The sequence below is a fragment of the Aulonocara sp. 'chitande type north' Nkhata Bay genome, linkage group LG5, assembly GCF_057382095.1.
Source record: "Aulonocara sp. 'chitande type north' Nkhata Bay isolate Kocher_YH1m ecotype deep benthic linkage group LG5, A_spYH_male_GT1.1, whole genome shotgun sequence".
Lineage (NCBI taxonomy): Eukaryota > Metazoa > Chordata > Actinopteri > Cichliformes > Cichlidae > Aulonocara > Aulonocara sp. 'chitande type north' Nkhata Bay.
This window is the reverse complement of record NC_141348.1, coordinates 47,066,450-47,082,121: the sequence shown is the minus strand read 5'-3', so window position 1 is coordinate 47,082,121 and position 15,672 is coordinate 47,066,450. Positions and strand designations below refer to the sequence as shown.

Below are 15,672 nucleotides of genomic sequence, written 5' to 3'. Positions count from 1 at the left end.
AGGTTGTGACATCGTTACTATGCTTTCTATGAACACGGAGGGTGAGAACGCGGGGACGGCACCAAAATAAGAGAGAAAAAGTTTCAGGCTTTTTTTGGGTTCAGTTCAGCACGTGGGGAAAGGAGTGGCCTGGGAGCGCAATAATGGGACCAAAGAGACAGATGGGAGGGAAACTGGGCTCGGATTACAGCCTGACAGGGGGTAAGGGGCCGGCCTGATATTTGGGAATATACGAAGATTCATTGAAGATAACCGGGACATAAAACTACAGCGTCTGGCCTGAAGCGGTCGGTGCTGAGTTTGTGCTGCAGGTCCAGGTCCTGCCGCTGGATTCCCCCATCGGTTTTTTGGGAAGGGTGAAGGTCGAATGGTCTGGCTTTTGTAATTGGGGACACAAACACCAAATAACGAGAGAAGCCTCCGCTCCTTTCGCACCATTTTTTCTCCTTCAAGGGCCCTGCATGTCTAATATTTAGACATGTTCAGCTTTATGGATTCCAGGACTATACTGCTACTTGTAGCGAGCCAAGTTTGTCTATTAGCCTTTGTGAGATGTCAGGTGGAAGACGACCGTAAGTGACAGTTTTATTTCTCTGATGAGAAAAAACTCAACTTGTATAAAGAGTATACTAAGAGTTACTCGAATAATCATATTGTAAATAATGTTTCAGCACAGTACGTGACGTGTGGAAGTTTTTGGAACTTTTACGCACAGAAAAGTCACTGATATCTTTGATGTTTTCTGTGCATGAAAGGTTATTTATGTGATGACAGAAAGATGATTTCTGTGGATCTTCGGTCTGCCGTCTGTTTATGTTTTAATTTCTATGAGATGTAGGATGTAAGTGAATGTCACATTTGCGGGCGCGCGCGAGAATGGAATTGATGAAGATGTGGTGGAAGTTAACGGGGAAAAAACCCTCAGAGCGTGCTTTTCTTTTTTATTTCTTATTTACTTTTGCATTTATTCGTCCTAGTTTAAGTTAAAACCGAAGATCATGTGATTCTGATTCCTACTTTGAATTCAGCTCATTGCCTTAAAAGCTACCTTCCCCCTTCTTTCTCAAAGTCGAGCTGCATGACACCTGTGGGTGTTTTAAGGGCCTTCGCAGACTCTCCTTTTAGCTGCAGATTCACTTAATATAGTGGGGGAGGGGGAGGGGATGAGCAAAAAGTGAAAGGTGGTCAGGCTCAAGGGCCTTTGGTGAAAAGTATTCACATTCCTTTGCTTTCTGAGGGCATCCAGGCAAATCATGGCTTGTTGGGGCAGAAAGCTGAACTAATAACTAAAAGCTCCATCAAATATTTCAAAATAACTAGTTTACTGACACGATACTCACCCTGTTGAGAACAAATCGTCCTTCATACCTGCAGACTGTTTATATTTTTTTAATAACTGGAGTAGGATTCTTAATCATTATTATTGATTTTAGTATCCACAAGAGAGATCTGAGAGTAAAGGTATGCCAGCAGATTTGGGGCCAGAAATAATGTTCCATATGATTTCAGGCTTTCCATCTGCTTAAAAGATTACCCATAAGCTGTGACAGTCAGTCCAGAAAGAGACAGAGCCAGGGTGCAAGAGGGGTAACTGGAAAAATATAAAGCAGGGACTTTATTATTCTGATGTGAAGAAAGTGCAGTGTTCTTAATAATATACAAGTTGAGTTCAAGAAAGCTGGAGAAAAAAAGATGCCTTTTTTCCCAGAATAGAATAGAGGGGAATAGTCATGCCAAAGCAATTGGAAGTCTCAGGTTACCCTCTCAGAGATGTCAGTTCCTGGATTCCTGGTTATAATGCGAGCCCTTCTTTCCTAGCACTTTTTGTTTTTTTTAGGGAGACGGGGTATAGAGGTGTTATTGTGACCCTAGCACAGCAAGAGGACTGGAGCTCTAAACCTTGAGGCCACCAAGTGACCGTTCTTGAGGCCATAAAGTTAATCAGACATAGGTAGAATTAGCGCTGAGACCTAAACAGTTACTAAATAAATAAGAACGCGCTTGACTCTAATGTCCTCAAAGTACACCTGGATTCACTTTACAATTTTCATTGTTTTACTCTCCTGGAAAACAGTATGGTTGCCAGCATATGGGAGAGGAGACTCACAAACTATCCCCAGTGATGAAAAGCCAGCTCTCTGTCAGTTCTCCAGTAGATAGAGGACCCCTTATCTTACAATACCCCATTACAGGAGAATCTTTCATATTACAGCCAATGAAAGGACAGGTGCAGCCCTTTCATGGTGCATCCAGGCCTGTAGAAGTTCATGTCAAAACCGCAAGGTATGTGCATGAAAGCTGGCCATTTTCTTTTCTCCGGTGGGTTTGAACTGGCATCTGACGCAGCTATGGTTTCCAGATGGGGATTGAAATGTGCCCCGTATTTATACAAGGCAATACTTTGTGAATTGCCCACTGTTTCTTTCCAAAAAGGCCTCATTGATGGCTGCTGAGGTCCGTTTGGATACTTAGACTTAAGCAGCTCTCAAAGGTAAATATAGCTACTGTATTTGCTCCTTGTCCTCTCACCTCTCAGCAGTGCGCACCCTGGGGCCTTTCTTTTCATCACCTGGCCGCAGTTTCTGTGACTCCATTTTTTATTTTCAAGCAGGTGTTTGGCTGCCAGGCTGGAAAACGAACACGTTTCTGATTACCCGGATCTACTGTAAAACTGTGATGCCAGTGGCGTCATTTATACCACATACAGCAGCTGTATTCAGAAGTGAACCGCCTCCAGCACGTTCTCTTGCGCCCTTCACCAGAATGTGGCCTGAGAAAATAATCCAAACGTTTTCATTAACTCAGTGCAAACTTTGCCTCTTTTGCAGTACAGTAGGGTGTCTCCAGCTCTAATTGTCCTGTACTTAACTTGTTGAGGAATTCCTACACATGGCCTCCAGCTCCTGTAAAGCTACTGGGGGTTTCCTGCAGGTCTTGCATTGCTTGTCTGTAATTCTGCGAGGCTAAACTGCCACCTTGTGGCTACTTGAGAGGTTGCATTTCTCGGTCAAGTGAAGAAAAGCTTGACTTGAAGCAGAGAAGTTGTGGTTTATGTAGACGTTCCTCAGGGCATTAATAAGTCAACAAGAGAAAAATTAGCAAAGATAATTATGATAATAAATCAGGGAACAATGACATTTTTCTTTGTTTTTAATGCCTTTCTTTGAGGAATTAATTGTTCCCCTTTACATTATTATAAACTAAATCTGGTCTGGTTTTGGACTGCCAGATTAACTGTCACTGACAATTATATGTTTTTTATTTAAGAGTACTGTGCTGATATAGTGTGTTAAATAGTCTACACACTCCCTACTTTAATTTAACTTTCTGCACTTGTGTTGAAAAACATTCACTGAAAGGCTGTTTATGGCGTTATTTTGCATGCATTATATCACAGCATATGTTTCACAGCTGAATATGACATTGTTTTGTTTTTGTCTGTCATGAAACACACGACACTGACTCCTATTCGCATCTGATATATAATCTCTCGTTTTTTCCTTCCACTGCTACCTACCCGCACCTCTTCTGTGTGTCCCTTTCCATGGTCTCACACACAGAAGAGGACGCGTTTAGCTGTGTACAAGATGGACAGCGTTATAGTGACAAGGATGTGTGGAAACCAGAGCCTTGTCGCATCTGTGTGTGTGACACTGGAACCGTCCTGTGTGATGAAATTGTCTGCGAGGAGCTAAAAGACTGCCCCAAACCTGAAATCCCATTTGGAGAGTGTTGCCCCATCTGCGCTGCTGACCAGCCTCCAACCTCTGGTTGTAATTTATTTATCTCACATCTCACATAAATAAATTACTGCTCAGGATCATATTGTTTATTTGGGGGAGAAAACGCCACATCGCCTAAATTTGGTATTAATCAAAGGTCAGGTAGCTGCTGTTTAACATGATGTTCACTCTAATGTTCTATTTGGACATCTACTGTGTGACAGCCTTTGATTTAAATACAGTTTTCGAACCCCAAAGCAAACAAATGATGAGAAATAAACAACAACAGTGACACATCTGACAGGACTTCACTGAAACGCTACCTCGCCGTAATTTTTCCATAGCTGGCTCACCTTGGCCCCATCTTGTTTGAATACTCTCTCAGTATCATGAAAACATGTGGGAGTCATTAAGGAAATACCTCAGTCAAGCAGACACGGCTTCACATTTCTACTCTATATCCTCTCTGTGGATTTCTGCAGATCTGATGGCAAGAAAACACAGTGACTGCGTACTGAGAGTTCAGACTATTAGAAGGATCTATTCACCACATTTGAAAATGCCATTGCTGCAGATATACAAACTGTATGGGTCACATTTGGAAATATAAATAAGGTCAGCTTGAGTGAAGTCACTGTGTCAGTGCATGTGTCACTGTTTTCATTGCATGCTTCTGGATTAAAATGCTTTATAATATACTTGTTCTTATTTTGAAGGCAAAACTGCTGAATTTTGAATTTAAGCTTTTAATCACATAAAAACAGAGCTAATAAAAACTGAAATATATTCAGACTACCCACTATCTGACTGTGTCAAACAGCATTATGCATCTGTCAGATCTGTACTGACTTTTATTTGATCTGATAGTTCCTGATATATGTACATGTATATGTATATATTAACATATTAGTGTATGTATATCAAAATTCTAAAGATAAATGTCATCTTCAACAAGAGTGTTGCAGAAAAAACTGTTACAACTTGACAAAAATGTCATTTTGATGCTTTTATTGATATTTAAGAATCCTATGCACTCTTGTGTCAAAGTGTTTAAAACAATACTTATTTACATTTTTCATTTTTAACCAAACCTGCTGCTTTGGCTTTACTGATCATCATAGTTTAACTTCTTTGAGTTGCAAAAAAAGGAACAATGAGCTTAAAATACTGTGAAATCAACAGAGTTCCTGCCTTTGCCCACGGCACAGAAGGTTTAACGTTTCAGTAGAAATACCATTTTGCAGTCTACTCCAGCTCCTTTGCTCTCTACTCTTACCCTCACTCTGCAGCTGGTTTGCTTTTGCTTTGAGCTCTTAATGCGAGATGGCGATGCAACCAACACTTGTTTACAGTCCTGATGGGCTCTTTGTGTGATGAAAATATGATTTGGTGGTGGTCTTTGAAGCAGTTTAATTCAAGAACATAAAATTGATTCCCGGTATTAGTAGCCTTTCTCCTTCCAGGACGTACTGCAAGGCCAACATAGTTTGTTCACTAACTATGATCTGTTTTCTCCCTCTCTCCTGCTCCACACATAACAGGAATACCTGGTGCTAAGGTGAGACACTGTACATGTTTAAATGCTGCATATGTATTTGTCTGTGTATGCAATCGTTATGCATGTGTGTGTGTGCGTGTGTTTAATATCAACCTCTCCCAGCAATAATAGCCATATCTGTCCCAGACTTACAGTGTTGGGGAGTAACTGAATACATGTATTTAAAATACAAAATATGAGTAACTGTATTCCGTTACAATTACCGTTTAAAGAGGTGGTATTCAGAATACAGTTACTTTGTTGAAATGAATGGATTAGACGGTGGTATTTTCCTGTTTCATAAGGCTCTGCCCTCTTTGTTTTTGCTTTCCACGCTGGTGGAAACCCAAACAAAACACGCATTAAGAGGCTCTAATGCCTGAGTCTCAATCTCGCGGCCCATGTCACCTCTACTTGCGGCCCGCATAATGACGTGAAGAAATATTTAAAAAAATTATTCACAAAAATGATTTAATATGAAGGCAATAGGCAGAGTGTTACAGGCATAGCCGTAAAGAATGGAGCCTCATGGGCAGTGTAGTCCGTGCTGCAGGGAGAATGGACTAGTGCATACCTGTTATGTGTCTGTGAGTGAGGGAGAGAGAAAAAGTCAGAAAGTACAAGCTGTCACCGAGCAGAATATTAGCCAGAGGTCCCTTTACTACGGTTCGGAGCCGCGGACCTGTTTTATATACATGCGGAATAGTTTTCTATGAGATCGCTGCAAAAAGTTCAGCCTTACCTAGTTTCCACCTACTGTTATTCATTTATATTAAGATTTAAAAATCTAGTCGGTATTGCTATGGCAAGTAACCTTCAGTAATAGTAATAAATCACACCGCAATAGTACATTCATGTAGTTGTAAAAATCATGATGATATATTAAGTAATCCAAAGTATTCAGAATACGTTACTCTCATTGAGTAACGTAACGGAATACGTTACAAAAGACATTTTGGGGCATGTAATCTGTAATCTGTAGTGGAATACATTTAAAAGTAACCTTCCCAACACTGCAGACTTATATCAGGGCTGCATGAGGGCCCTGTAGTTTAAGGATTGAGATGAGGCTTTGATATGAATGAGCTTTGGCAGATGTTTAATAGCTATTTCCTGTTCACACTGCGTGCAATATTTACACGTGCACTGGCGCTGCGGGGGATACTCACTTTGAACATTTTGCTGTGACCAATTTCCCGATAAAACTGCAAATTCCATCAAAAGCTTTCATCAGATGGGCTCTTATGAGCTGTTTTTCAGAGTGTGGTTGAGAAAAAAACAGGAACTGAGAGATGTTTGAAAATAATCAAACTCTCAGCTACTAATAGAGCCGATCTTATTTGCTGTTGTGTTCTTACCTTTTTCTTATCTCAGGGCCAGAAAGGCGAACCCGGAGACATTACGGATGTAAGTTGATGCCACACTCATAACATGCAGCATATCTGTGTTGTCATTTGGAAAAGCTTGTTTGTTAACTATGTTAGAACCGTAAACCCTGAAGTGACAGAGATTTCTTTTAAACTCACAAGACACACTCAAAACTCGCCGCGAGCCTGCAGTGGAGAAGTGTTCAGGTACTTTACTGGTAACTGAACTACTAGTAAAACCAGCAGTAAAGATAATACATCACACACACAAGCAGAAGGCCAGAAATCCCCACTGTTTTATCCATTATTAGTATAACTGGTGTATTAATGCGTAAGTAAATTCATCTATTTTAAAATGTTTTAAGTTGCTCTGTTTATAAAATCATAATGTCACATTAAGCTGAAACTATCAAAAGTTTTCGTGCATGAACTCAAAACACAACCAACACCACCAGTTTATATAAGACTGAGAGTGTTAGAGAGAAGGGAAGCGCTTCTGCCAAGCCGCTCATCAAGAAGACAGCCAAGCACAATAATGGCTCCATACATTCCCCATAAAGATCCTCACAGGCCAGCAGAGCGCAGGAGGGACAGAAAGTGAGCTCCCTGCTGCTGCTGCTGCTGCGGTGCTGCACCTGGAAATGCTTTACCCCACTGAGGCAATACAAGCTCATGGCAGGAAATACAAAGGCATTGTTTATTGTATGTTTCTTCTAACGCTTTGCCCGAAGAGATTAGCAGTTAACAAGTCTCCTCTGATGGGAGACAGATCATTTTTCCCAAAACCTCTCTTGTGCAACTATATCTGGAAAATGTCAAGTTTTGTTTTAGGCCCAGAGATTAAAAAATGTGTTTTATTCAAGACCAGCTGATTCTTATCAGTTTGTTTCTTCTGTCCTTGTCTTATCCAGGTTATAGGACCAAGAGGACCACCTGGCCCAACGGTATGCACCTATTTCCTCATTTTCTCATAATTATTCCCCTTTGAGCACTTTTACAGACACTGCGTAGTATCTGAACGTGTTTAGAGTAATTATATAGGTTTTACATTTAATTGGCAGAGCAGTGACTGGAAATGGAAACTGATCTGATATAACAGTAGTAGAGTTAAAAGGCTTCAGCTGTTATTCAACACACAAGTTTTGAGATTATGCCTGAAGTTATTTCACCATCTCCTGTTCACCCAGGGACCACCAGGAGAGCAAGGACCCCGAGGACCAAGAGGAGATAAAGGAGAGAAGGTCAGTGTAACGTGTAAAATATAAGAAAAAAAATTCAATGACTCTTGATTTTCTACTTTTAAAAAAAGGAAACTCAAACCCTGCCCAGCTAAGAAGTACAGTATGTGTCATTGAATCTGAGCTTTAGGTCTCGGGCAGTGGGCTGGGGGATCTGTTATAGGTTGCAGGTTTGCAGAATGGTAGCCTTTCACTGAGCGACTCAGCCTAACTAGTCATCTGTCATTTCCATTAGGCTGTGTGGTCTGCTGAGGTTTGGGGTGTTTAACAGATGTGAGGCTGTCGGAGACTCATAATGTAAACCTCTGCTGCTCTCAGAGGGCCCATAGTCAGTCAGTGTGGGAAATCAGCACCACCACATTTGCAAGGCTTTGATCATCTCAATAATGTAACATCACTCGGATGTGCTAATGGCCGCAGGCGAGGAGTTTATGCCATGTAGTCGTCTTGTTTATGCAGATTTAAGCGCAGGACGGATCGAGCTTTGGCTAACCACTGTGAAGAATCATGGGGGTTTTTTAGGTACTCGGGTTCTTTGTTTGAGATTCCCTTGCAGGGTAATTTGTCACTGCATGCACAGAGGAATGCAGGTAGTCCAATTTGGCCAGGAAAATCATCACCTGAGTAAATGTGTAATCATTTATTCAGAGTGCACACAAGCTCAAATGTTGGCCACAGGTTGGAATTAATGAATGCTAAATTAAAATATGTTATGTAACACTTTCATGTTCTTACACATGTTTTATTCTCTCTTACGTTTGCAACAAAATGGGAAGATTATTACTTAATAAGATGATATTCCTATTTGTTTTGGTACTTGAATTGTGTCTTCTCAGTTGTGAGAAGCATTAATGCAGTTCAACACAGCTGCAGATATAGAAACATATAATATTTGAATAGAGGGAAAGAAGTTAGTGAGTGAATTTATGAGCTGATCTGTTGCAAATGCTTCTCGATTTGATTTTTTTGAGATTTGACAAAATGATTTGTGGGGCATTTTGTGAAACACGAGATTTTCAATTCATCTGAATTTTATATTTATATTTAAGGGAGGTCCTGGCCCCCGTGGCAGAGATGGCGAGCCTGGCACCCCCGGAAACCCTGGCCCCCCTGGACCTCCAGGACCTAATGGACCCCCTGGCCTTGGTGGAGTGAGTATCGCATGTCTAGTAAGGGCGATAGGCTAGCATTCACTCCAGACATGGGAGCTGACAGGTTGAATACTGATTCAAGGCCAAGAATGGGTTCACTTTGGCTGCTTGGAATAACTAGAGAGAGGGGTGAAATGGAGCAAAGAAAGAATCCAAGAGTACAAAAGATGTGGGAAACTGCTGGTGTTGGGAGGAGGCAGAAAGACAACAGTGAGGGGATGCAGAGGGAAAGAATAGATCGAATGCCTCTCATGCTTTGTAGCAGAAAAGAAAGGAGGGTGACTGAGGGTGGTGGAGGTAGTATGATAGACGTAAGAAGGGGAAGGGAAGAAGTGCTTTTTGGGGGGGTGGAGTTAAAAAGAAAGAGAGTCTTTGTGAGAACGGTTCACATGCCCTCTGTCTCTCCTCTGTCTGCATCAGAATTCACATGCTAAGCTCTACTACTGACAAAAAGAAGGTCAAAAGCTGATTTTCTCTCCAGCCAAAACGATGCAGCATCATGCAGTGATGCATGACACATGAACATGCTTTGCAAGTGTTGAAATTAAGTCATCTATTCGCTCTGTTCCAGTCAAATACTTTACCCAGATTTATACTTTTATTTCCCTGAGATTTCACAAACATAATAAACCACAAACCATTTTTGTTTATTATAAAAATCCTAAATATGTCCTTTGTTTTGCCTCCTCCAGAACTTTGCTGCTCAGATGGCTGGTGGTTTTGACGAGAAGGCCGGCGGCGCACAAATGGGTGTGATGCAAGGACCAATGGTGAGCAAGTGATGATGAGAGCTGCTGCCACTCCTGTGTTGTTTTTATCACCGCCTGATTTCATCTGCAATGAGGCTAAAGTTATGAAGTTTTCAAAAACAAAGCGCTTTGAGTCTATCCACATGAAGACCTGGGTTAGAGATCTGCATCAGCCCGCATCTGCTCTGCATCCCCATCCTGCTCTTTAACTGCTCTGGGGGGACATAAACAACTTCTTTCCATGAACTAGAGAAGCATCACCTGGTCATCAAACGTGAAAACTGTGAGATGGAAACATCATCATTCTCCTTTAGGAGAGTAGTTTCCAAAGCAGGATTTAAAGTCTGGGACGGGAAGAAACAATGAAGACTTCACTCAGTGTTCCCTTTTTGTCTTTTCCTTCTTTGTTGTTGGTTTATGGATGAAACCAAGAGATAAAAGGCACGTTTTTCCTGCTGCTGGAGGAAAGAAGCTGCAAAGTTCTGGGTCACAATGGAAAATAAACACCTCACATGGAGTACAGAGGGGTGATTTTATAAACCAAGGAAGCAGCCATTGATCTTCATTATATTTCAAGCTCATGAAAAACCGCTCCTGCTGGCATGGCAGCATGCCCGTGATGGAGTGAGGAGCATACTGGGAGCTATTTTGGTTTAAAGAGCCACAGAGAGGCTTGGCTGTCTCTCAGCCCAGCAGTGGTTTGAGACGCTCTGAGGGTAGGGGGACTGAAGGCGATCACATCCCCTCAGCTAGCGTCAGAGTGTGTGTGTGTGTGTGTGTGGCTTAACTCCTACTGACTGTCCTACCGTATGTCTGTCTGAGAGCTCACCACAACACTGAGCCTTATTGAAGGAAGTCTACGTTTACTTTGGCTTATGCCAGCTTGCTGTTGGAGAGAGCAGTGGAAGAGCAAACTGGACTGATGTTAAATCACAAGTAAAGCTTAAAACCCTCTTATATACCTGTAAATACCCCAGCTCATATCCTGGCCTTACATAGCTATTTAAACAATGCTGCTACTGAAATGCACGCACACACACAAACATATGTGTGCCCCTCAAACACACTTTCAAACATTCTGCAGATATAAAGCCCCATTGATACGTTTCTCCCCAGTGTGGTGAGGGCTTCCCACACCCACTGAAAGGTGACTTTCATTTGATTCTGAGGACCACTGTGCCCGGCTGTGACATTTTCTTTGGCTGCAAGCCCTGATTTTTGTATGAGGCTTCATAAGAGCCACACTACTGAAAGGAATATGTTTCTATCCAAGCAAGCAGCTGTCAAAAGTCATCGGAAGTCAAACTTTTTTTAATAAGAAGAACTCGGGGTCTTGAAAGCTCTCAGCTCACTCCCTTGAACTGAAAAAAAAAGCACAAGGATTTGTCTCAAAACTGTTACAGAATTAGTTTGGCAACTCTGACGAGACGCAGTTGCAGAGCAGTCGGAGATAATTTAGTTCAATTTAGTTTAAGACTCTTCCGCTTAGCCGGTGCCTGAAATCTCACTTATCTAAGATGAAGATTTTCACTATAACCAACAGTGAGTCATGCAAGAAGCCATGCAGAGTTCAGCCTCCTCTCTTAAAAATGCAACCCTTCAGCTTATGACCTTTGAACCACAGAAACACACAGTGAGTGGAAAAATTAACTGAGGAAAGTAGAAGGATGAAAGAAGTGAAGAGAAAATCTGATCCCGGGAGGAATTTCAAATGATTTATGGTTTTGACAGGAGAGCTGCTGAGTATTATGTAGCTTTGAGGCAAAGCAGGTGATGTGTTTTTATAGCTTCTCAGTGAATTCGCGTGGATAAAATGACCACTTAACAAATTTTACCAGTAATGCAAACTGTAAAAAGTTAACTGTGCTGTTGTGTAATTTGCGTGTTTATGTATTTTCAAATGTGTGTAACATGGACGGGTGGATTTATCTGCCATTATCTTCATGCTGCTTGTGTGTTGTCTTGTCTTCTTCTCAGGGCCCCATGGGACCTAGAGGACCACCTGGGCCAACTGGATCACCTGTAAGTACCTCCTGTACTCCCAAAAACAGCACAAAACAGGGCACACCTGTAGACAGGATCCTGTGGTTGGTCACAGACAGGGTACACATGGCAAAATCTCATAATTGTAATGTGATGTGTAATGTGCATATGCTACATTGTCTGCTCCTTTAATGTATTTAATAACAATATTGACCTTAAAATGGCCACTACTCGTGCAAACCTCAGGAATAAGTGCATACAACAGGCTTTAAGTAATGACTGTTTATACTGAGCCCTGCTTCAACCACGAGCGTCTGCTCCGGCTCTCCTCTGGAGGAAGATGGCAAGTAAAGAATACTTTCATCTCCCTGAAGGCTCCGGGGCTTTTTCCTGTGCCACGACCCAGACATACCATAGAACACCTGACAATTTACCTTACACCCCCCACCACACGCAAATGCCCTGCCTTGTTCTACCCCTGCCTGTAACCCAGCTCCACCTGCAGCCCTTACTCAAAGAATCCAGAAGCTGCTGAGTTGAAGGCAGTGCCACCTGACTTGCCTCAACTTGATCATTTTATCGCCCAAAGCCCCCATTTGCAGAAATGCAATTCCACCTTAAACAACTTTGGTCTGCTTTTAGATAGGACTTCCTTTTCTAAAGTTATGGTATATTTTTGAATCTTAGAAGCTTTTAATTTAGAAAAACAGACACACGGATGCCATAAGGGATCAAATGTGGATTATCTTCTATCGTATACACGTCATTACAACGAAGGATACTTGTATTTCAAATATTGCAGTTGGCATATGTGCAAGTATTCTATATGAGCGTAAAATTCAGCCTGATTTCAAACTTCTCTGTATCCCAGCAAGTTTCTCCACCCTTGGCTCTGTGTGATGACAATAAAAGAGGATATAGGCTCCAGCTCCCTGTGATAGGCAGTTAAAAATGGCCACTTCAGGCTCATAGCTCCAACTGTGAGTACTGAAATGTCATTGCTGTTCTTTTGTGTCCAAGGGGCAATTCATCAGAAGAAATCTGGCTTAAAGGGATGGTGGACTTGAAAGGAGAGGGACTCAAATGGCCTGTTTTAGACAGAAGGTGGCCTATCTCCTTGACCAAACCAAAGCTTGACAATGGCACAAAGCCTGCAGAGTCCAAGAAAGAAATTATGCAGCTAGGAACTGGCATAATAGATTCCCTTTAATCAATACCTCTTTGAAGATGTAGTTAGATTAGCAGACATTTATTAATATCTTCTTTGTCAGTGTATAAAAAATGTTTCACAGTTTGACTCTCTCTTCTTTTCACATCCCAGGGTCCACAAGGTTTCCAAGGTAATCCTGGAGAAGCTGGAGAGCCTGGACATTCAGTAAGTATCCCACCCTCCTGAGGTTTTGCATGTCCCCTCTAAACCCCTAAGCCTCTGCTCTTATTTCTTTTTTTCTTTTTGTTTTTTTTTTTATTTCTCATGGCTGCTTGACTTGAGCTGCTTTCTTGTGACTGATTATTTTTAAGGGGGTATTTCAACCATAAAAAAGCTTGAAATTTTTAAAAAATAATCATTTTGGTACAACATGTATGAAAATGGGCACAAGAACAACCCAAGAATAAAAAAAATAAAAACCCAGAGAGGTCCAATTGTCCAGAATAAGTGTGTTTAAACACTTTTTTTTATTTTAGGTAGTTTGGCTGTGGCTTACTGTACATACCTGTGATGCATTTCACAGTCTGTTAGTTTTGCCAACTGTGGCAATATGGAAATTATGAAATATATAGACCTTGAGATATTGACGTTAATATCTGTCTCCACCTTACTACACACATATTTTGAATAAAAAGGTCAAATCTGATTCTTCCATTATCCTTGCAATCATTCCTTTCCTCACATATTTATTTTTACAATTCATTATCTCCATAAACTCATCTTGGAGAGGAGATTGCATCTCTTCCAATCAGTTTTTATTTTCTATTCCTACATTTGCTTCTCTAAGTTTTTTAATTTTTTCTCCTCATTCCCCCAAAGTTCACTGAAACCACACCACCAACCCCTTCCTGTACCCAGCACTATTCTCTCAGCAGGTAGACAATGCAAGGTCTCCCCACTGCTGTGTTAATCTGCTCATGTGGAGTCTAGATATGCAGACAGAACGTCTCGGAGATGCCTTTCCCTTTTAAAAATGTGCCAGTGCATCGTTAGGAGTGATTAAAATCAAACTTCCTCCCAGAAACTAACTTGACAGTTGTAGAGGGGTGAAAATGTTGGCCAAGTGTAAAGTCCAGTCATGGAAAATCACAGATCAAAGAGGAGGCCAGTACATCGATAGATTAATAATCAGCACTTCTGTTCTATGTCCTTCACCAAAGCTGTACTTTTTGTGCAGCTGCTTAGTCATGAGACAACAACCCAGGGAGGAGAGAAAGAAAGCCTGTAAAGACCTACAAAACCCTTCTTACTGAGACACAGAATACTTTTATTTATAATTATTAATATTATTACGTAACTTATACAATCAGCAAAAACAATTCCCATTTCAGATTAACACAGTATGGTGTCCTTTCTAAATTAAGGCGTTCATTATCTTTTTTTGCATAAGTAAACAATATTGGCGGCTTGCATCAGTGAGTGTAGCACTTAAACTGTGAAAACAGAGCTGATTGTCAGGAAACAGACACCAGCTATGAATACCAGTTCCTATGAATTAAAACGTAAAGTGTGTAATGTTGCCCTCTGTTGATTCTCACAGTTTCTCACCTGTGCTCATTTTTTCTGTTTCTAACAGGGACCCATGGGACCCCGTGGCCCCCCTGGACCTTCTGGAAAACCTGGAGATGATGTAAGTGTGACCATTGCAACTAAAATGAAATGCCTCACCTCTTCGCCAGGTTGGCAAAGGTGAGGTGGCTGTAGCTCAGGTGGTAGAGCAGGTCAGCTACTAACCGGAAGGTTGGCGGTTCAATCTTCACCAGTCTGCATGCCAAATATCCTTGGGCAAGATACTCACCCCATGTTGCTCTCTGACGCATTCATCAGAGTGTGAATGTTAGACAGTAAGCACTAAACAGTTTAGAAAAAGGGCTCGGGTGAATGAATTAGTTGTATAAAGTGCGTGAGTGCTCAGATAGAGTAGAAAAGTGCACTCATGTGATTTCAGCAGCAGGACTTTCCAGTCTGAGTCCTGATGCATTCTCCACATAAACAGATGAATGTTGTCTGTGATGCTGTTTTATATGAGCAAATCCTTGTTTTGTATAGAAGTTTGGACTCAGTTAGTTTTTTGCGGTGTTACTAGCTCCTTTAGCTGTAACAGCTCTGCAGCTGACTGAAGTGTTCCGCAAATCCTTCTCAAAGTAGAGGCTCAAAGTATGCTGTGAATTCAATCTTCAGAAGAATCTTCAAACAGCATTTGGACCACAGACATAAAAAAAAAAGTAATTCCTCCTTTTAGCCACATGATGGCAGCAAATGTGACATTACACGCTGTGTCCACTAGGGTGCTCTTTAGTCTATTCAACTACATACAAGTAGACAAAAAATACACAGACGTTTTTTATATGTAAGGAAGAATTGCACAAAATAACAACTTCAAATGCAGGTTTACTTTGGTTTTCACTTCACTGTCTCTGTCTTTGTTTTCTGTTTTAGGGTGAAGCTGGCAAACCTGGAAAATCAGGTGAGCGTGGACCTTCGGGACCTCAGGTGAGTTACTCCAGTCAGCTGGTGCTGATTCCAGTTAGATGATGAACTATTAATGCATTTAAATGCAAACTTATTTAAATCTGTAAACTAAGAAAGAATTTTAATATTTCTCGTTCTCTTTGTTTGCTAAACTGGACTCTTTGTATTTGTGGAGAAAGTAATTTCCTTTATACTCTTAGCTTCATGTTGATTCCCTCTGTTTATGTTGGTCTACATCTTTTC

General features: G+C 41.2%; 1 protein-coding gene across 1 annotated transcript in view; it reads left to right on the top strand.

Annotated features, from left to right (window-relative positions):
• The first annotated feature begins 246 nt into the window (after positions 1-246).
• The window catches only part of LOC147331528 (uncharacterized), a 48,408-nt gene continuing 32,982 nt past the window's right edge, over positions 247-15,672 (top strand). Inside the window, exons 1-12 of the mRNA XM_086293940.1 lie at positions 247-572; positions 3,561-3,770; positions 5,264-5,280; positions 6,634-6,666; positions 7,538-7,570; positions 7,814-7,867; positions 8,914-9,015; positions 9,708-9,785; positions 11,742-11,786; positions 13,069-13,122; positions 14,534-14,587; positions 15,397-15,450. Coding sequence (XP_086150066.1) covers positions 479-572; positions 3,561-3,770; positions 5,264-5,280; positions 6,634-6,666; positions 7,538-7,570; positions 7,814-7,867; positions 8,914-9,015; positions 9,708-9,785; positions 11,742-11,786; positions 13,069-13,122; positions 14,534-14,587; positions 15,397-15,450 — 828 coding nt within the window. The 5' untranslated portion in view covers positions 247-478. The remainder of the gene's footprint in view (positions 573-3,560; positions 3,771-5,263; positions 5,281-6,633; positions 6,667-7,537; positions 7,571-7,813; positions 7,868-8,913; positions 9,016-9,707; positions 9,786-11,741; positions 11,787-13,068; positions 13,123-14,533; positions 14,588-15,396; positions 15,451-15,672) is intronic.